The sequence below is a fragment of the Phaseolus vulgaris genome, chromosome 3 (genome assembly GCF_051622355.1).
Source record: "Phaseolus vulgaris cultivar YP4 chromosome 3, ASM5162235v1, whole genome shotgun sequence".
Lineage (NCBI taxonomy): Eukaryota > Viridiplantae > Streptophyta > Magnoliopsida > Fabales > Fabaceae > Phaseolus > Phaseolus vulgaris.
In genome coordinates, this window is record NC_143500.1 from 41,979,330 (window position 1) to 42,001,028 (window position 21,699).

The 21,699-nt window shown below is 30.3% G+C and overlaps 2 protein-coding genes and 1 pseudogene across 4 annotated transcripts; all 3 read right to left on the bottom strand.

The window, feature by feature from the left end:
* Positions 1 to 922: 922 nt before the first annotated feature.
* On the bottom strand, positions 923 to 4,947 carry LOC137807691 (hexosyltransferase GAUT11). Its single transcript, XM_068608450.2, has 2 exons — positions 4,453 to 4,947; positions 923 to 2,749 (listed from the first exon to the last, which is right to left on the bottom strand). Exons 1-2 carry the CDS (start codon positions 4,606 to 4,608, stop codon positions 1,295 to 1,297), a joined length of 1,611 nt encoding a protein of 536 aa, XP_068464551.1. The 5' UTR covers positions 4,609 to 4,947; the 3' UTR covers positions 923 to 1,294.
* Positions 4,948 to 10,601: 5,654 nt separating this feature from the next.
* Positions 10,602 to 12,064, bottom strand: MRH6 (Adenine nucleotide alpha hydrolases-like superfamily protein). Of its 2 annotated transcripts, XM_090299485.1 has the most exons (4): positions 11,920 to 12,059; positions 11,520 to 11,675; positions 11,138 to 11,223; positions 10,602 to 11,030 (listed from the first exon to the last, which is right to left on the bottom strand). In XM_090299485.1, exons 2-4 carry the CDS (start codon positions 11,635 to 11,637, stop codon positions 10,746 to 10,748), a joined length of 489 nt encoding a protein of 162 aa, XP_090155611.1. In that variant the 5' UTR covers positions 11,638 to 11,675; positions 11,920 to 12,059; the 3' UTR covers positions 10,602 to 10,745. The 2 variants fall into 2 exon arrangements, with proteins under 2 accessions (XP_090155611.1, XP_068464552.1); XM_068608451.2 differs by having other exon boundaries at positions 11,520 to 12,064.
* A 3,216-nt stretch (positions 12,065 to 15,280) lies between these two features.
* LOC137807694 (agamous-like MADS-box protein FUL-L) lies at positions 15,281 to 20,784 on the bottom strand (annotated as a pseudogene). Its single transcript, XR_016519113.1, has 7 exons — positions 20,433 to 20,784; positions 17,908 to 17,986; positions 16,618 to 16,682; positions 16,436 to 16,535; positions 16,108 to 16,149; positions 15,866 to 15,973; positions 15,281 to 15,582 (listed from the first exon to the last, which is right to left on the bottom strand). The product of XR_016519113.1 is annotated as an agamous-like MADS-box protein FUL-L (transcript).
* Between the last annotated feature and the right edge of the window lie 915 nt (positions 20,785 to 21,699).

Here is a 21,699-nt window from a genome sequence, read left to right on the forward strand (position 1 = left end):
AAAAATTCTTTTTAACAAAACCCAAGTATTTTTTGTTTTTCATGTTGAGGACAAGTTGAATTAGATTAACTCATTTTAACATACTTATTTATTAAAATTGTCAAAATTGGTTCAACCCACCTATTTAATCAGCTAGGTTAAGAAAATCCAATTTATACAAGATCGATTTAACATGATTCAAATGGTACAATAATTGTTTTAAAATATTTAAATAAAACTAAATGAATACACAAGTCAATTTGGTAATGTAGGTCATTAGAGATTCGATCCCAACCGTTTGACTACTATATTGTTTATTTATGATATTTTAAAGTAAATTCATTCCATGTTTCATTAAGTACTTTTTATGGGTGGATGTAATATTTTAGTGGTACATCCATTTGGACGTATGTAATATTTTAAAAAACTATTTTCAATAATTATAAGGTTATTATCGGTGAATCAAAGTTAAAAAATCAATTTGAAAAAAAAAAGATATTGCATAGTGAGAGAAAACTAAACTACAATTAAACCAATACTTAGCTGACAACAAAATACAAAGTAGTTAAGACAGTGGCTGTCGGCTATTTGTTTTGATGTGGTTGTATTGTAACTTGTACATCATTTGAGTGGTTTGGTGTCAGATGTATTGCCAAGACGTTGTTTGAAACATGCTATCAATCTACCCTGTTTTGTTATTATGTAAATTAAAACTGAGGAATTGAAATGGTAACCTGTGCTGTCTTTGTCCTACTATTATTGTAATTTACTTCCAGGTTTGTTCCTCAATCCTTGTCTTTGTTCCACCAGTTGCCTTTTCCTTTACAATTGATACGTAGTTCTAAACGGATAACAGTACCCAACAAATTATAGTTTAGCAAATAAAGTTGCGTTCACCTGGCAAAAGGTAACTGTAAGATCTCTGTAACCCATAACACGACGGAAAAGGAAAAAATGTTTTCATTCGATTACATTGCTATTTGAAAGAGCTGATAAATTATTACAAGAATTACTAAAGAACAATCATTCTACCACTTGCATAAAGGGAAAAGATAGCCCTCCCGGCCAAAAATGAATTTCTCTCATATCTCTTCACGTAACGCATATAAACTTTGCAGTGTATAAGAAATCATTCTGTTTTCTTTCAAGATTGATTCAAAAGAAAATTTGGGAGTAGATAAGAGAAGGGGTGAAAAATAATTCCTAGCAAAGTAAAAAAATTCTACTTCTGACTCTACATTTAGGCAACCAAGGATCAAGAGTATAAAATAATCTGAGTTTGCATAATCCATCAGCAATCGAGAAGTAGTGCATTTCAACTTGTGACACAATCTTGAAAATGAGGGTGACTTTGATTTATGTACTTGTCCCATAGTGGCTTGTATCTGCCTATGGCTAACTTCAACCACGGCTTCATGTTCCCGTTGAAGTGAATGACTGCCGCACTTTCAATGAGGCGATTGTCAATATTTAGGTCATAACCCAATCCCAAAACATGCCATCTTCTGTCAAGTGGCTCTGTCAAACCATAAAAACACAGAAGGGCAGGAGGAAGTGTCCCCAGCTTCCAGAGTGTCCCGTCGGCATTTTGTTCTTGCCAATAGTGATATTTTGTGGTCACATTTGCCTTCCTCCATGCAACCAAATCAAAAATGTTCATACCAAATGCCCATGCACATGCCTGTGGATCGAATCTCGAGCTAATAACCGAATTTGAGAAGTTGACATACTTGTAGTATCGATGAAAGGCTTCGAGACAAGTTTCAACAGCACCATTAACATTCCCATGCAAATCCAGGGAGAAAAGTGGGGTCAGATCCTTCTGGACAACAAGGTCATCATCCAGGAAGACAACCTTCTCTAGTTGCGGATAAATCTCAGGGATGTAAAACCGAAGATGATTCAATAAAGACAGATACTTGGCATTCCGCATTTTGGGTTCAACATTTAAATCTTGATATGCTCCAAAATAGAAGGTTCTTGAATCAGGATTGAGAAGCTGCTTGACAAGAGGAGAATAAGATGCATTCAACCAATGAAACTCCTCAATGTTCTGTATCTCTATGGTGGCTCCTTTAAAGTCATTACGTAGGAACCATGCTAGCATTACCCCATAACTGACTCCATTAGTGACAATGTGAAAGACCAATTGCTTTGGATGGTCAGCATTGGAGACAGTTGAGTTTACAACTACAGATGTTGCCAGTACATTATCTGAAAATATGCAGAAATGATATAGATTGTTGTCCACAAGCCGTGGGGAGTTTTTCCTCTCATCTGAGAGTTCCTGGAGAGATGGTATCTTTAGCCAATCAGACATGAGTTTCACATTTAGGCAATGAAGACTCTTAGATACTGCTTCAGCTGCTATTTGACCAAACACGGTGCTTTGAACTATTGCTGCATTGACTCGCTCTTCTAGAGCTTGAATATGTGATTTCATGGTTACTATTGTGGTTGAAATGTCATAATGGATATCTTGTGCCTTAAACATTAGAAGAGAAAGGCTTTTAATAATTGGCTCTGCTTCCTCCAACGTGATGGGCTCACCAGTGATGGCCGCTTTTGAAAGCAAAAGCTGGCAATTTCTGATCTTTGAGCTAAGCTGCCAGGCAAGGTGAAGATTGTTATGTTCTTTGGCAATAACCACATAAGCTTTGGCTAGAATCATTTGTTCTGCTAACTGTCGTGAAAATGATTTTACACTTAAAATCTCTTGAGTAAAATTCAAATTCTCCTTAGCAAAATGTTCAACTCTTGCATTTCTCTCCTGCAAAGCAAGATCACCTGCTCCATTAGTATCCAAAAGGAACAGATAAGGGAATTACTTGTAAGTTGTAACAACAGAAAGTGATATTAACTAAAAGGTAACAACAGAAACTACGATATATGGAGCTATAATATATCTCTTCTAGTGGTTTATAGAAATGGATAAGTTCTCTGGGACTCTAAGTCAAGGTCTCTGGTCTTTCACTTCTATAGCCTATTTTACATGCATCAGTAGTCTTCAAGACCCACTCTTTTACACTATCAAAAAACATTTAATCCTGTTTACTGTTTCATATTAATCACTCAACTTATGCGTTTTATATCATAGAGAAAATTGAGTATGAAATTAATTCATGCATACAGAAGCAAATGTGTACAATTAGTATCGTGACCGGATTTAGATAAACTTCTTCATACGTAATTATAGAAGAAATATGAAGGTAAAATAATCAAATTTCTCTTAAGTTTAAAGCAAGTTATACACCTCAACTTTTGGAGAAATTAGATAAAAGTTCAGAAAAGGTGAGGTTCGTAAGTTGATTTTAGTTTGTCTAGAGAAGTTTGATTTATTTTACCTTTGCATTTCCTTCTCCAGTCAGTGTTTATCAATAAGTTTATCCAAACTAAACTCATTCATGAAAACATTTCCTGAGAAGCATGTCATGGTTTTATATATTTTCCTGATTGTTGGATGACTTGAAAGAGCTTTAGATAATAACCATAGCAAAGGATGCCAATATAATAGAATGATGAAAAGTTTATCATCATTCTGACAAACTACATATCTGGAAAAAGGTCAATTGAACAGGAGGTGGATACTAAACAAGACACGGAAGGGGGAGTCAAATGAATAATAGATTGTTGTTGAAAAGTAGAATGACTATCGAAACAAGTCACGGGTTTTGGTTGAATTAGAAACTATGGCATAAAAATTTCTGAAGATTGGGTGGCATGTGAGTGAACAGTTGTAAGGGGAATGATGCGCAAGTAAATACAGAACAGTTCCCAAACCTAGTAATAAATGCCTGTTTCCCATTTTAGTAGTTAATCACTAAACAATTTCCACCTGTAGCACCAGTTCTCTAATCTCTTACCTTTCAAAAGGGTAAAAGGTAATTAAAAAAATCTTGGTTTATTCAACAATAACCAATGTCCTTTACTTCGTATTCTCAATAGGATTCAAACACAGATTTCAGTATACCCAAAGTACAAATGAAAAAAAAATGATTTAACATGCTAAACAAAAGCCACTGGTAACAAAAGTAAACAGATTCAAACCATATGAATAGAGTCCTGGAAGCACCTCTCCCTCCAAAAACCTTCCAACCATAAACGTTACTATTGTTACTTGTACACATAACTCCTCCCAAACGAGCAAATAAAGTTGAATCCACCCAAGATTTGATATAAAGCGCATAATGAACTTATCCTACTAAAATTAAAAAAACACAAACACTCTTATTGGCTCACTGTAGACAAACCTCATCTATCACCAAATTTACGGACATTGGATTACCACAAGGAACGACGCTAATGGCGAGAAGCTAGTGAATAAGAGTGAGTAGCCGAAAAGACACGATTTGAATTAGGATCTAATCAGTGAAATCATAATCTTATCGGCTAAGTAAATGTAAGATATACGTGAGTATGGTATGAATTAGTTGCGATTGGGAATGAAAAGAGAAGAGAGAAGTTGAGAGTTACCGGCAAGGGATAATGATGCGGATCTTGGTGGTGGTGGTTGTGTTGGAGAAGGAAGAGAAGGAGAGCTAGGATAGAGGAGAAGGCGAGGAGAAGCCAGATCCAATATGAAAACCTCCGTCGAACCGGGCGCCGAAAATCGGCAGCCCGCCGTCGCATCTTTCACCGATTCACCACCCAATCCAGAGCCGGCGGCAGCCCAACAGCATAAATTCAAAATTCAAAATTCAAAATTCAATTGTCGATTCCAATTCCAATTCCAATCTGAATCTCACGGCACTCCCTATTGGAAGGAAAAGCATGCAATTGCAAAGCCTTCTTCACTCACTGTGGATTCATTTACTCCCTCAATCAATCACAGACAAAAATAAAGAATGATGGCATCAAATGAAACCTACACATAGAGGTTGAAACTTAGTCACTTTTCACCTGTTAGTTAGCCTCCTACACTTTCCCAACTCTTATATCATTTCTTTTCTTACTGTTAAAAACACTCGTCTCACTCTCAAAACTAAATTTTATTTATTACTACCTCGCCTATTTTTTATAAAAATTAAATCATCTTTAAATACAACTCCATTTTAATTATTTTTTTCATTTTATTATATACATTTATTTAATGTGTAATATACTACCATCATTTTTATTTTACGATAATATATTTCAGAAAAAGTATTAAAATATAGAAAATTATTGTGTACTAAACGTTATATAAAGTTTTTTTTTCCTAGAAATGAAAATGGAAATATTTTTTTATTATTTAAATTTGTGAGTGTTCAATTTTTTTTTTTAAAAATGAAAGGGTAATTTATTTATCACTTTAGTTTTCTGATTAGAAAATGTCTGGTATCACACCTTTACTCACCTTGTTTTCTGAATTTTATTTCTTGTTATTATTTTATTCCTTAAATGTAATTACTCAGTCCTATTTTAGTCTTTAAAGTGATTAAATTTGAATATGCTAAATTTATTTTTTTAAAGTAATGGAGTTCAGGAATTAATATGAAGTGTATAATAATAACTAAGTTTAAAACTTATAATTCAAATTCACGATGAAAATGCAATTTTTTTTACGTTTTAAAAGCATTATCTCAATAATATTATCTCTTAAAGTATATAGTCTCACAACTCTCATCGCGTATATTATTATTAGTTAAATCTTAATTGTTTTTGAATATATTATATTATTACACTTTTTTAAAAATTTTAAAAAATGTTTGAATGATATGAACAGAGAGAGAATATTAATAAAATATTAAACAATTTTATATTATTATAAGGATTCATGAATACAATTTATACTATTTAAAAAATAAATTTTGAAATAAAATAATCTAGTAAAATTAAATAATATAATGGTGTGAAAGTATGTTACTATCAAATATTGTCCGAACTTTTTTCATTAAACTAAAACAACTTCTTACTTATTATGTTACTTTCATAAAAACTCGAAACATAATGTAATTAATTAGATGTAGTTTGTGCATGAAGCTTTGTGATTTTTGTCCCTGCGCACTGTGAACATGTCTTCACATGATGGCATCAACTGTCATCAGTTTTTCTTCCTCATGTTTTATCTCAACTTCACACTGACAAAATACTGGACAAAGAGGAAAACATGTAAAAGTGAAAAATAAAATAAAATAAAAAAGATAGAAATTAAAAGTCTTTAATAAAAAAAGAAAAGAATCCAGCAAAACAGAAATAAAATGAAAATAATAATTTGTGTCTCGTGGACATGAAAATTTGTATATAAAAACTTTGGAAGAGATATTTTATATAAATTATTTTATGTATTTGGTTCTTTTTATATTCTAGCTAAGCTAAGGAAACATGTTTTTTTTTATTGATTCCTACCTTCTTGCGAAAGAGAATTTATGGTGTATTCTTTAATTAGTATTAGTGAAAGTTTTAATTGGATTAGGTTTCGTGGTTTTTTCTTGCATTTTGAGGGGTTTCACACATCAAAAGTTTTTGTGTGAATTGGTTTTTCTTTCTTGTTTGATGCGTCTTTTTTTTTTTTATTATTGGTGTTTGTTTGTTGTTTGATATTTTTTATAGTATGCTATTATTTATACATCAAAATTTTGATATGAGTACTACTTTTACATGTTATTTTTGCCATCTTTACAATCAGTGTTATCAAAGCTCTAGTTAGGAGTTTTGATTTGTTCTTGAAAGATAGAAGATGATGATGGCGTCACAATCCTAATTAAATTGGATTCTACCAATTATTTAATGTGGAAATTTTGAATGGAAGATTTGTTATTTTGCAAATACCTATATGATCCTATCGAGGAAAAAAAGTATTAAACCAAGAGATAAACCTTGGGAAGATTGGAAGAAGTTAAAGAAAAAAAAACTATTTGCATGATTAGAAAATGGATAGATCAAATTGTTTATCATCATGTGTTTAATGAGACTTTAGCTTACAACTTATGAAAGAGATGAAGTGATTTGTTTGAGTCTAAAAAATTCTTGAATATATATAGATAAGAATGACAGAGATATGATGATAAAGACGTTCCTTGTAGTAAAATCTATTATCGGTAAAGAGAAAGATCTTGATTGACTATGACCACAATTAATTGGCAAGGGAATTTGTTAGGTAACTCACTAAGTTGTTGGACTCATGATGCTTAATTAGAGAAAATAAAAAAAATATATTATTTTTTTATGGGCTTCCCTTATGCCTATTAAAGAATATATCTTTTTGCATCAAGATTTTTAATGGGAAATAGAGAGATAATAATTGAATGTCTCTAATGAGAAAAGGAAAGAAGCCACGAGGAAAGAGATAAAGAATTCTTATATTGTTATCCATCTTGTTGGAGAAAAGAGATATTGTTTTTTTATCCTTGGAGACTTAAAGAGAATTTGTGGTGTACCAATTAATTAGTGGAAGTTTTTTATTGAACTAGGTATCGTGGTTTTTTCTTCACTTTGAGGGTTTCTCACATAAAAGTATCGGTGTTTGATGCGTTCCTTTTTCTATTTGGTGCATCCCATTATTTGGTTTGATCTTCCCAATAACACATATGTAATGATGGATCTTCAAGAAAGATTTTACACATAAGATCTATTACTTACGATATCTTGTATTATAAGGAGAGATAAAATCTTCACCATGAGGAGTGAGTTCTTTTACAAACCTAAAACAATAAAAAAAAAATCATATTTTAAATTTTTTTTCTATGATGAAACAAAATGGTGAGATCTAAAAAAAACTACTAAGATCTTAAAGTGAAATTTACTATTAGAGTCAAAATTGACAAATAGTACAAGATGTCAAAATAAGATTTTGTAATGAAGATGCTCAATCTTTTGTATGTAGGTATAATAATCTAAACTTCTAATATTTAGGAAATTTGATATTTTAAAATTTATAATTAGGTATTCATTTGGTCAAGTTATTCGATGACCAAACTCGACCTAATCCAACTCAATTAGATTGGGTCGAGATTAATTTATAATTGGGTCAAATTCAACGCAATCCAAACTAACTCACTTTTATACAGGTTAGGTGATATGTTTAGTACAGGTGACCCAAGACTCAACCCAAGACCCATTCTTATACTTGTGTTATGAACAAATTGTGTTATATTTTTCTTTTCATGTCTTGAATTAGATTGGACAAACTTGTTATGACTTAACTATTGGCTTACTTGAAATTTTGAATTAACTTTTGTACGGATTGTGTTATTTTTTAATTAGGTTGATACTTGAAAATTACAACTTTAAAAAAAAAAAAGTTTTTCAAAATTTTGACCTAACTAGTCCAAGCCAATCAAACTCATATAATAGTGTGTTGGGTTGGATTGTTTTTAACATAAAAGAATGTAGAAACCCAACCAAATATTTTCTTAGTAGGTTGCATAATGGGTTTGTTCAAATTCTATCCAACCCGCTAACATTCCTTATTTGTAATAAGATAAATATTCACTCTATTTTTTAAATAAGATAATTTAAGAGAATAATTTATCTATTTACTAAATTAGAATTCATTAGAATAAAGTAAATTATTTGGATAAGGAAATTAAAAAGAAATTGAAATTTAGGAATTTTTTTAGAGGAACTCAAATAACTAAGATAATAGAAGTTGAAATTCATTTTTAAAATAAGTAATTTCAAATTTCAGCCCCACCTCTCTATGCTCTCACTCTTTTCACATGCCCTCTTTCCTTTTGGAAGCACTTCTTATTTATTCTCCCTTTTTCTTTGCTTGAAAAATGTTGAAGTGTTAAGAGATCAAAGAAATTTGGACAATAAGAGAGCACAAACTTGGAAAATGGTAGCATATATAATGTTATCCTCCAACTTCAAATTCCAAGTCACTTGCAAGAATGCTAACCATCTAATCAAAACTTTGAAGATCATGATATGGAGTTATTAGTGACATTCTTGATTCTAGTGGATTTAATTGGGATGAAACTAAATACATAACTAAAAATATTGATTGAAATATAGAACATGTCATATTATATAGTGTTATTATTTAAAGAAAATTTATAATTATTCATTTAATTATTTACTTATTTATTTTTCTTCCAAATCTCACAAAAAGACTAGAGATTATCGATTCAAGACAATTTCAAACTAGAATGATATAATGAACTTGTATGTGAAACACATGAACACTAATCATGGGACCGAAACTATTTAAAATGTTGGTAACATCATGATTAGAAAAGTAAAAGAAATATATATATTTTTTATGAATTTAAAGGATTTCAATGCTACCATATATTGGAGAAACTAAAATCTAGTTCTAATATTAGTACAAAATCTCAAAGGAGACAAGTTGGAGAAAAATATTTAATAGTTGTTGCATCTCTTTTTCAAACACAATGTCACTGTACAATTGATGGGCTACCTTAACTCATCACACCTTGTTGAGCTGGCTGCTTCTTCCTGCACCTCCATACCTTCTTGTGCCACCCCCATACATTTTTCTTATTCCAAAAATACCCTTTTCAATATTCCGGATTATATAATCCGGAAGTCATTTTTTAGATTCAAAATTAGCTTCTGGATTATGTAATCCGGAAGTCTTTTGTGATTAGCTTCCGGATTACATAATCCGGAAGTCTTTTCTATACATAAGATTAGTTTCCGGATTATGTAATCTGGAAGTCTTTTTTTCTGATGTGTTATTAGCTTTCGGATTGCATAATCCGGAAGTCTTTTCTAAATATGAAATTGACTTCCGAATTATGTAATCCGGAATTTATCCAGATTACATAATCCATAGGCTTATTATTTCAAATCCAAGGGAGTGAAAAAAAAGGATAAAATGATATTTTCATATTTAGTATGGGGGTGGCACAAGAAGGTATGGAGGTGTAGGAAGAAAGAGTCTGTTGAGCTACCATTTTAGACCGGGCTAGCCCATAGCCAATTGATGGGGTTTCTTCCTGTATTTCGTCAAATTTCTCTTTGCATTTCATTAATTACATAAAATAACCAAAATGCCCTTCTAATTCGCAATTATTCTGAAAAGTTATTTCCAAACATATTTTAAAAAATATATTTTTAAAAAACACATTCTAGAATGCATTATATGTTTTGGAAAGTTTGTTCTGAAAATTCTGTTTTGGAAAACATTTTCCAGAAATATATTTTATGAATTCTGTAAAATATGTCCTAGAAATATTAAAAAAAAAAAGCAATCGAGAAATCATTTTAAAAATGGTAAAACAGTCCTTTCCAATATTAATGGGGGTACAGGAAGAAATTGGTTGGAGGTGGAGGAAGAAACACCCAAATTAATTTATCGCCATTCTATTAATTTCACTCTGAACAACTCTGGTTGGCAATATTACATTGCTCAACTCAACAACCAAACAATGCTTCATTGCTTTTTTCTTTCTGATATCTGAGGTTCTAACTTTCAGTTCTCTACTTTATCCACAATTTCCTGTTCTTAACTTCCTTCATTCATAAAATTTTAATTTTGAGCTTTCAATTATATCCCCTGCGTGTTGTGTAACAGTGTGAAAAATCACCAAATCACTGGACAGATGAAGATTGTTCAGTATTTCCCAAAATGCTCTTCAAGACATGTAGCTTATGATTCATAACATCATGCATTTATATGGCATATTTAGCTAACTTGTGTCTTGTTAATCTCACTTGCAACTTTAAAAGGACTATTTCTAAAATCCACAAGTAAATCTATATTTGTAATTTAATTTGAAGTACAGTGAAAGTTCCAGCAACCAATTTGAACAAGGACGAAATTTAGAGACAAAAGTCCTTCCTTAACACCTCAGCACATTTCACAAATGGTGATAATACTAAGCCAAAAGCCAAAACTTTTTGTGACGTTTGGTAGTAATCAAGTAGCCCCCATGTTTCTTATTCTTCCTCCTGATCGCAATTGTCATGCAGGGTGAGTTCTGTATACAATACTCCACGAAGCCTGGTCCTTTTCCCTTCCTTACCCATGTTCGCAAGATGCACCATAAAAATGATCGCTTTCTTTGTCCCACAACCAACAATGACACCCTCTGTTGCTTTGCCTCTTCCACTATGGCAACACCCTTTTCCTCTCCTTCCAACATCACTACATTCACCACCACCTGAAACCCATCCACAACAACACTTTAGTCAGTTACCTCTTCTCCTACATTCATTCATCCATGTCCATTTCACAAGAAAACAATCACATTTCTCTAAAGAAACTTACCCCGGGTCTCTTCCTTTCGCACACACTTTTCATATCAAGGAGAAGTTGATAAGCCTTCACATTAAACTTCGCACCAGATTCCTTGCCTGTGAATACAAACACACAGCTTTGTCAAAACTTGTACACAATTCATACATTTTGTTCAATCATCTTGATTTGTTTTTTCCAGTTTGGTCAGATAAATTTAAAAACTTCTACTTCAATCATTTAGAGTGTCTCAGTTAGATCAAATGGGCAATTCTGTAAAATGATCAATTTGATCTAACAAAGATTTTAAGAGACTACAGTACGAGATTTTAATCTTGAAAAACTAAACCAAGAACTGCATTCTAACTTAGCCAATATCTAAGTGCATGCTAACAGTAACAGTATTAGTTCTGACCTTCCGTGTTGGGTCTGGTGACATGAACAAGAACAAGAGTGTCTTGGGTTTGAACAGTGTGAGAAAGAGCCCAATCAAGAGCCCCTTTTGCTTCAAAGCTTGAATCCACAACCACCATTATCTTATTGCCTCCTTCAGCCCCGTTAGAGTGGTGGCCTGCATTACCTGAAAACTCAGTTCTGTTTGCATAATTGATAGAAGCAGAGGAGGGGGACTTGGAGCGAAAAGTAGATGCAGAACAGGCTCGAACACGAGGCGTGGCGTGACCAAAGCAGAGCCTGATACGTGGTCTTCCCATGTCGGGTTAGTCCCAAAGGACTCAAACTGTGTCCTTCTATACACACACAATAATAGGAACAAAATTAATGAAACAAAGCTTCTTTGTTATACTCACACTCACCCTTGACTTTGAACCTCTTCGTTCTCTTCCGCCTCTCTTTTAAATGCCAATTAATGGTTTCTTCGTCTGTTTCCGTGTTATGTCTTCGATGTGGGGCTAATATCGAACGTGCCAACCATCAAGAGGAGTTTGCATGATGAACCAGAGTTGACAATGTTGACATTAATTCTTTAATCCTTAATGCTTTCCACACACGTGGAAAAACAATTCTCGAGACAACACCTTCCAATACAAAATTATTAATATTATAATTACGCGCACTAATCATTGAGTTAAGGAGTTTATATATATGGAAAAGTATTTATATCAATTTGAGGAGTCATGGAGATCACGTTGATTCAGAATTTTAAGCGATTCAAACATGGAGCCACGTAATGTCAAGCCGTTACAAAAGTCACAAAACATCCTTTTCCATTGTTGGATGTGAAGATGTTCTATGCAAGGAAACGATAATAATTGAGCTCCCAAAAAATGGTAGCCACATTTTCTTATAAATGTCTTTCATGGAAGATGATTATTGTACTTAGATAAAATAGAATGAAATAAAATGATACCATTAATTTCCATTATTTGAATTATATAAAACTAAGGTAAAATTAATTTATCGTTAATTTTTTAGTTATAAAAAGGCTGAAATTAAAAATTAAACCCTACTAAAAGAATAAAATAAAATTTTTATTTGATTTCACTTGTTTTTTTTCCCAATATTGTTGGGTCCATATCAATAGGTGAAGGGTGTTTCTTCTTCCATCCTATTAAAATTCTTTGTGCATCCCATCAATTTTCAAAAAAACTGTTTTACCTTTTTTTTTAAAATAATTTCTGTATTATATTTTTTTAAGCTTTCTAGAACATATTTTTTTAGAATTCAACAAATATATTTTTTGGAAACATTTTTTTATCTGTATTATATTTTTTGGAAGCTTTCTACAACATACATTTTAGAATTCAACAAATATAGAAAAAGATTTTGGAATAAACTTTTTGCGTGTATAAAATTGTTCTGAACTATAATTTCTAGAATAATTTTTTTAAAGTGTGTTTTAGAAAAAACTTTCCAATATAAGAACGGATTAAATAGGAACATTTAGTCATTTTATCTATTTATTTTATGAGGTGCAAAAAGAAAGTTTTTTGAGCAGAAGATGAGGGGTTATGGAGTTCAAAAACATAAAATAAAATAAAAATAAAAATAAAAATAAAATAGGATTAAATAATTTTATATACACTACGTATAAACTTAAAGAACTACTATTATTATATTTGAAGTACCATCGTTCCTCTGTAATGTTATTTATGTGTAAAACAAAAACTTGATGTACGATACATGTAAGTCATGTTTCATATATTTGAATTTAATATTAAATATTAAGCGAGGTTATAATTAGTGGACTTTAATAGATTTAATTGTTGATCTTCATTGATTTTTAGAATTGTATTCGTTTTGATGCATTGGTATTATTTAAATTATAATTAGAACTAAAGATATTCAATTTGGAAGTTTCAAGTGTTTTTGTTTCTCGTGATCTCAACTGCACTAGGAGCAATTCCACATTAAAACAATAATTGAATTTCCAAGTTCTGCATTTTTTTAACGTTTTGGATTATTCATTTTAAATTGAACATAACTCACTCAAATTAGCTCCAAACTATTTTATAATTTATGTATCACAGACAATAGATACTGATACAACACGGACATGAAGATACGTATAATGTATCAAATGTAAGACACGGAGACACGAATCTATATATTATATAATTATGAATTATATAAATTGATAATAAAGATTTATGTGCACAAGTATGTTCTACATTATTTTTTGGATCAGAAAAATATTTTTCATGACTGGTTCAAAAAAAAAAAATTCTTATTTTTATAATCATAATAAAAATTTATACAACAAGTTTGAGTTTTAGAAAGTTAATGTATTTTTTCTTTTTAAAATTGTGTTAGAATTGTCAGAAATTCAACAAATACTTTTTGAATTGGACACTTCACGGATATGTATCCTACAAGTGTCATACGAGTGTCGATGTCCGATATGAGTATCTGACACCGACACGCCGTTTAAGAGAAGTGTCTGAACTTCATACATTATATTACCTTTAAAAAAAAGTTAATTGGATCAATTTTATTTAATAACACTCAGCTCATAGATTAACTCAAATACCTCTGTTAAAAAAACTGAGAAAAAGATTAGTTTATGAATTTCTTGTCACTTTTTTAGATTTCTCTCTAAATTCTTTGTAAGTAGCTGAACTCCTTGAATCTTTAATAGAGATCCAAGGTTAATTATTTTTTTTATTAATTCAAATTTTTTACAAAATTATTTTAGAATTTGAGTTTCCAATTTACTTTGAGTTTATGATATGAGTCCACACAAGCAAGAGTAATGCTTAATGGCAATCCATCACATCTAAAAAAATATTTTCTATTATCGATTGAGTATTCATTTTAAATATATATATATATATATATATATATATATATATATATTTAAATTGGAAAATATTTATTAATAATATAAAGTATTTTAATATACACTTCAAACGTGTCAAACTTTCAATAACAATGGTCCATTTTTCTTTAATTAAATGAAATCATTATTTCCAATTTTGACTTTTGAAATGATAGAATTTATCCATTTACCATGAGTCACTAAAAATGTTGGTTCTAGCAAAACATGTTGCAACAAAGAGTTGATCATCTTTTCTCCTCTAAAGTCACATTGTTTCTTTTGATTTGGACTTACAAATTCACTCTACATGTCCCAAATCACATCATTTTTCACATTTGACATCTGGCATCCACCTACATTTTTTTCTTTGGATGATTTGTCTTTTACAATGTGGACAAGAGGAAAAGTTCTCACCTTTATTATTGAAGCACACTCTTTTTTCTTCCATTTATTGTTATTTTTGTCACATTTACAATTCTCTTCTTTTACATGAAAAAAAAAACTTTGTACAATCTCCTATTATTTCATCATTCTTCTTTGACCAATTCTTCTAAAGTCATAGTTGACCAGTATTTCGTCTCCTCCAAAAATGAGATTTTTTACTCACATTTTCGTGGTACAGTAACCATAATTTTCTTTTAGGGCCTCCCAAAGATTCAATGCTTCAAGATTACTGATAATCCTTGCAGCCCTTAACTCATGTTCCTCACCATCAAAAATATTGTTGGTAAACTCACTATTTATGTATCTTCCTCTATTTCTCTCAACTCATTGATTCCTTAATATATATAGCATACTCTTTCTAAATGTCATAAATATAGTTAATTTCCTATAGAAAAAAAAAACAAATACTTTGGAGCTGCAGGTAAAGTTATCATGAATTTTATATTGGATATGTGTGAAAGTAGAACCTTTTGTTGAAACTCAATTTTATTAGTATCATTTATAAACAACCTTTAATGAACTTAGCAACATCTCAATTTTATAATGCAGTCACACATCTCACATACAAATTACAATCCAAGTGGTATACTCACCACTAAATGTCTTCAACGATGTGGACTTATGTACAAGTCATGATATGATCCTAACACGCTTCCTCTATTCATCTGTAGGACGAGTTATCATCCAAGGAGGAAGTGTGGTTTTAGGTTTAGTTGACGCTGGAGTTCCTTCATTACATCTAGCTTTTGGGGAGCCTCTACATTAAGCCCCCAAGTCACTCAATTAGTATTAGTAGTTACAAATCCAAATTCAACTAATAATAATGTGGATTTTAGAAATAAATTAGGTAATATGCACACACTCATTTGAGCTTAACATTTCATGTATATATAACTTTGAACAGTAAATTGAAGTGTGGAGAATATAAGAGTGAAGAATTCAGCATTCATCCAACATGAGGTGGTATGTTCAAAGTGAATTCATATGCATATACTCAAATGCACACATGATAAGAATAGATTCAGAGCAAAGATACTAACCCAATATTCAAGGACTCCAATGGCTTAGTTACAATGACAGAAGTCACATCCCTGATATTTTGCAACCTCATGCTCTTCAGGGCCCAGTGCCTTCTCTTTTTCTTTAATCTGTTGTTTACTCAAACCATGTACTCGTAAGATGTGTGCACTGCTTTTAAGTAAATATTTCAATCTTCTTTTTTAAGGGAAAAAAAGAAAACTGTTCACCATCATTGTAATCGGTTGTTTACTAAACAACTCACCTTTTTCTGAAGCTTTGAAATAGATTCGTGCATGGTTTGGTTCTGCACATTAACACACAGATAATGATTATCACAATGACATTCAATTCCAACTACAAATTATACTAGAAGAATCTCAAGTGCAATCATGTAATTATGTATTTTTGGATACTTAATCACCAGCAAGACATATACTAGAGGATATATTGCAGTAATGTTGTTCATATGCACAAATAAAACTTGACATTTTTTATTTCTCCAACAACCTAAAAAACATTCGTAGATAGATGAACTAATATTACAAAATTTAAAATGCTAACTAGAATGCATATGTATAGTTTTATTTGACCTTTCGTGATCTAATGTGTTTGAGGGCAGAATCAAGTTGTTGTTCTAAACGCTGAAGTCCTCTAAGATTTAAGCTATGAAGCTCTTCTCCCATAAAATTCCTGAAAGGAAACACTAAATCTGTCATTGCATATTTGATTAGACAACAAACACAAGTACCTCTTGTTCATAAAATTTCAATACCTTTGACGTTGCTGCAGTGCCTCCACCCTATCCTTCAGTCTTTCTTGTTCCATAACCCAGTTTTCCTATCAATGCAAGCAGATAATTATATCACTATTCCAATACTTCTAATTATTGTAACACTAACAACTATTTCTTCAAGATCCCTGTCATTTACATATAAGTGCTCCAAACTTTCTTTTATATAAAGTGACTTTTGTTTTCAATTAAATTTTAAATTTACTTTTTAATACTATTACATGTTTAGGATGTTATGTGTAAATATAGTTAGACACAGATTCTTGTTCAAATATTTTTTATTTTTTATTTATTCCTTCGTATTAGTTTTGCAAAAAAATATTGGCATTAAACTAATATTTCCAAGTCTTTATCACATTAACTCCTCAAATATTTGGTTTGCTACTATAATGGGAAATTAACTTGTTAGGTTTTTTCAAACAATAATGTTTGTTTATGAATTGTTTAGAAAAAAGAAGGGGAAATGCGGTTTCTTGCCTCCACCACCCATAAAATAAGGAAAAATGTGATATAAAAGTGAATTTAATTACATATTTGTCTTCTAATTTTGTCTTAAATTATTAAAAAAACAAGAAAAAAAATTGTATTAAATTTTTTGATTTTATTTGAAATTAAATTTTATCCTAATTAAAACTATCATAAATTAATTATGAATAGTTACTCTAAATTTTAAAGTTGATAGATAAAATGTTAGTAATTGAAACTAATTTATAATTTTTTTTAATAATATAAATTATTTTTTATATTAATAAATTTTTTTAGTTTATAAAATAATATCTAATTTAATTAATATAATAATTAATTATTTTTTGTTTTTAACATTAATTTTTATTTAATAATTTTCTAATGATATATATTTCAAAGCTTGTTGATGCTGGTTAATTTCATGTCATATATAACTAATTCTTGATTATAAATAAAATCATTATTGTTGCTTTAAGATTTCAAAGTCTTTTAACATTGTTTTTAACATCAGGTTACAGATTATGTAAAAGATTTTGAATACAATTTTAACTATGATGAAACTCGATAAATGATGAAATAAATTTATTTGTTTTCCAGTCCAAATTCATCTTATAGCTGAAAATTTAATTATCATTCCAATATATTTAACAATTTTTTTTTATCAAACTATATTAAAAATGATACTAATAATAATCTTTAATTAGTTGACAGCTAAAAGTTTAGACTAACAATGCAACTATTGCATTCTTAGTAAAGTAATATCAAAATAACAGTTAAAAGTTGATTAAGAGGAAATTGAAGGCTTACATTTGGTGCTTGATCACCTGCACCGTCTTGCCTCTCTGCATACGAATGCCTCTCATACCGTTGGAGAATTCTTTCCACACTGTTAACTCAGGAAATTAAAAGTTGCAGTGAGCAAAGATTTTATATGCTCATTGCATCACCTTAAAGCCTACAAACAAACACAACAACTACGTAGAAATAATATCAACATTCTGTTTGATACGATGATTTGAATATGAGAAATGATACTTTCACAATAATCATAGATCATAGGAGTTGTATACAAACCTAAACTACTTTACAAAAATGAACTCAAAATTATTTTAAGTTCATTAACAGAGTCACACACACTATGTTATAGTTGTATCAAACCAATAATATTTTACATCAGGACTATATTAGAAAAACCAATAAATATATATATATATATATAAAGACAATTCTCACTTTATAAATTTATTTTACAGGATTAAATTAAATTTAAACTACTTTATAACACATATTATATATATAAAATTGGGACGTGAAAGGTAAGCATAATTTTGAGACCTTAGCCAAAAAAAAAGTTTTTTAAAGAATTTTTCTCATAATTAATTTAAAAAGCAGAGAAAGGAACTCGTGATTCTTGCTCTTCCTGTCAAAAATGTTATAAATAGAATGAATTGGCACACCGTCATCCCTGAGCTTGATTGGTAAGCCTGATTGTCTCTGTATCAATTATTTTTATACCTAACTTTTTTTAAAAAAATTCTATGTTTTTTATAAACACTAATACATAAATTTTTTAAAGTTAAATATGTTTTTCATTATATACTTTTATACCAAAATTGTTTTTTTGTTTATAGTTAAAATTTTAAACTTCATATGTAAAGAGAAAACTATTGAATTGGATTAAGTTCTTGTGAATTTTTTTTTAACCTATACTTTTATAAGCACCAAAGAATTTGATCCTTAAAACTGGGTGGTGTTAAAAGAAGAAAATCAAACGCGTAAGCATATTCTAGTAAACATCTTAAACTAATCGAAGAGAGATTTAGACACTTCATAATACCAAAACTTCTGTAGGTAATCGTTTTTCACCACCAACCAACCACTGATGAACACTCAAACACACTTAAAAGACAACGGTTAAAGAAATAGAATCAAACACATTTAAATATTCCATATTATTGAACGGGGCTAGACATTCCTAGAGTCTCTATCACTTTTTTTGTTACATCATCATATACCTAGATTCATCTCTCATAAAGTGATCCTATTTTGAAATATCCGAATATCAGTTTTCAGTAATTGGTCCCTTTTCTCAAAGTTAGGTGTGGCTATGTATAGTTACATATGAAGATGGCCCCAAAATGGCAAATCACGTGCATATATTTTACTACTGTATGCTTGGTCACATTCAACTTCTCCAGATACATAACAAAACTATTACCTGTCTTTAATTATTTAAGTGTTTTAAAACAAGTTGTTAGAGTCAATTATTGGGAATCGCATCCTTCTTTTTAAGAGCATGGTGAGGGACTTTATCATGAACACACTCAAATGGATAGAAATCCCAGGTTGATCAGACATAATGCTAATTTGTGTGTAAACTTTGCCTTAAAAATATCAGACAAGACTAGACACAAGTATAATATAACTCAATTAACTTTATTTTAGATATTTTAAGAATAAGTTATATAAAATTAGTATATATACATAATTGAGTTAAGTTTAAACTTAAAAGTTATATTTAAAATTTAAATATAATAATTTTACATTACTATTTATTGGAGATACCATGTTGACTAGAGGTTAGGATATTTTATTTTATATAAGTGAATGTAAACCTCAATTTCATGAACCGGTTTTATGGGATTGAGTTAGGCTTAAAGTTCATTTCTTAATATAAAACCATTTTGAGTCTATCCTAATGAGTGTTTGTTGGACTTATCAGACCACCCGCTATCGAACTGTTATCGGATCACCGAATTAGGTTTAAAGTTCACTTCTTAATAGTATTTGAATTTGAATTTTATATAAAGAGGATAAATTAATAATAACTAAATTATTTTATTATGAATAAAATTAATAATGTTGAAAATAAGCTTTAAATCCTAATCTTTAAATCTTTAAATCTAAATAAATTCGTGGTGACCTTCCAATATGGTGATGAAAAATCATCATAACCTATCTAACCTCCATCATCAGTGGCATATAAAAATCAGTAGGAATACAGACATATAATGACGAAGAAGAACTTTCTAATAATTTCTTTGCCGATCCAGGTTCTGTTTGTTTTCTTCTTCTTTTACTTTCAAAAATCAAGTCTAACTAAACAAGAAATCTAAACTGCGTGCTAAGAATCTTGTAAGAAACAAGAGAAGGAAATATATGAAGAAAGAAACAGGAAACGATGACAGTAAGTAGTAAAGCAGAAGAAATGACATGTGAGGCATAGATATAAAGAAAGAAGGAATAAGGGTGCATTGGTAGAAGGAGTAGAAGAGACAGAGACATGCATAGAGAAAGAGTGTGTAGAAGAGAAGAGAAGAGAGGTTACGTACGAAGGTTGGTTGGAGAAGTCTAAAAGTTTGCCTTTGGGGGAGAAGACGAGGAGAGCGACATCAGCATCGCAAAGCACAGAGATCTCGCGAGCTTTCTTGAGCAAACCAGACCTTCTCTTTGAGAACGAGACTTGCCTATTGATCTTGTTCTCGATCCTCTTCAACTCCACTCTTCCCCTCCCCATTAACCAATACTTAGATTCTCTCTCCTTCTCAGTTACCTCACTCTGCTACCAATTTCAATCGGATGAGGAAGAACAATCTGAGAGGAAGAAGGCAGAGGAAATAGGTACATATATAAATATCACAATTCTCCATACTTTATTGGAAGACCCAAATATCTTTGGTGGGTATTTGGTATTTACTATTTTAGTGTATAATAAATGAATAACTATTGGGGAATCAGAAAAAAAAGAGAAGCCGGTAATCGAATATACAACGTGGTTTTCCAAAACCTGAGTGGTTTCGCCAAATACGTTGTCGACTTACGATTGGTCGGAGACACTGTCCTGTCCCCACCCTTTCTTCACACTTCTTATATTCCCCACATGTATTTCATTTTTTATTTTTTTTATATGATTTTAACTAAAAATTTTAATACATTTTTTCAGTTTTCTATTTTTTAAATCTTTTTTAGATGTATGATGAAATATTAATAAGGGTATAATTAAAAAATATATTATTTTAAAATTTTAACAAATGACAGATATAAAACACCAAATAATCCTTAAAAGAAAGAGTAACTGTTATAAAAAAAACTGAGAATGTAGCATCACCAAGTAAAATTAATATAGACCAAGTGACTTCAAGAGAAGTGTCTCTATAGTCTTCTACTTTGTATTGTGGATTTTTGTTATAGTAGAAAAACTCTGGTTTATAAGTAAAATATAAGATGAGAGTCACCAAGACATGTTATATTTATATTATCTTAATTAGCTTCTATTAAACTGATAGTGAATTGTGATAATGTTGTTTTGACAAGATAAAATTTATGTATTGTCACATTATTATATATATATATATATATATATATATGAGTTTTTTATATAATTAGAAATCTATATGTTTAGGATTTTTTTAGTTTAGAGTTTAGGATTTAATATTTTAAGTTTAATATTATAAAATTTTTTTTATCAATAATAAATAAATTAAATAAAATAAATATTTATGGGATGTGCAATTCGTAAACATAAGGATGAGGCTATATATCTCCAAAACAAAACCCAAAATAAATCACCACCATAGCAACCTAAAAACTTATAATAAT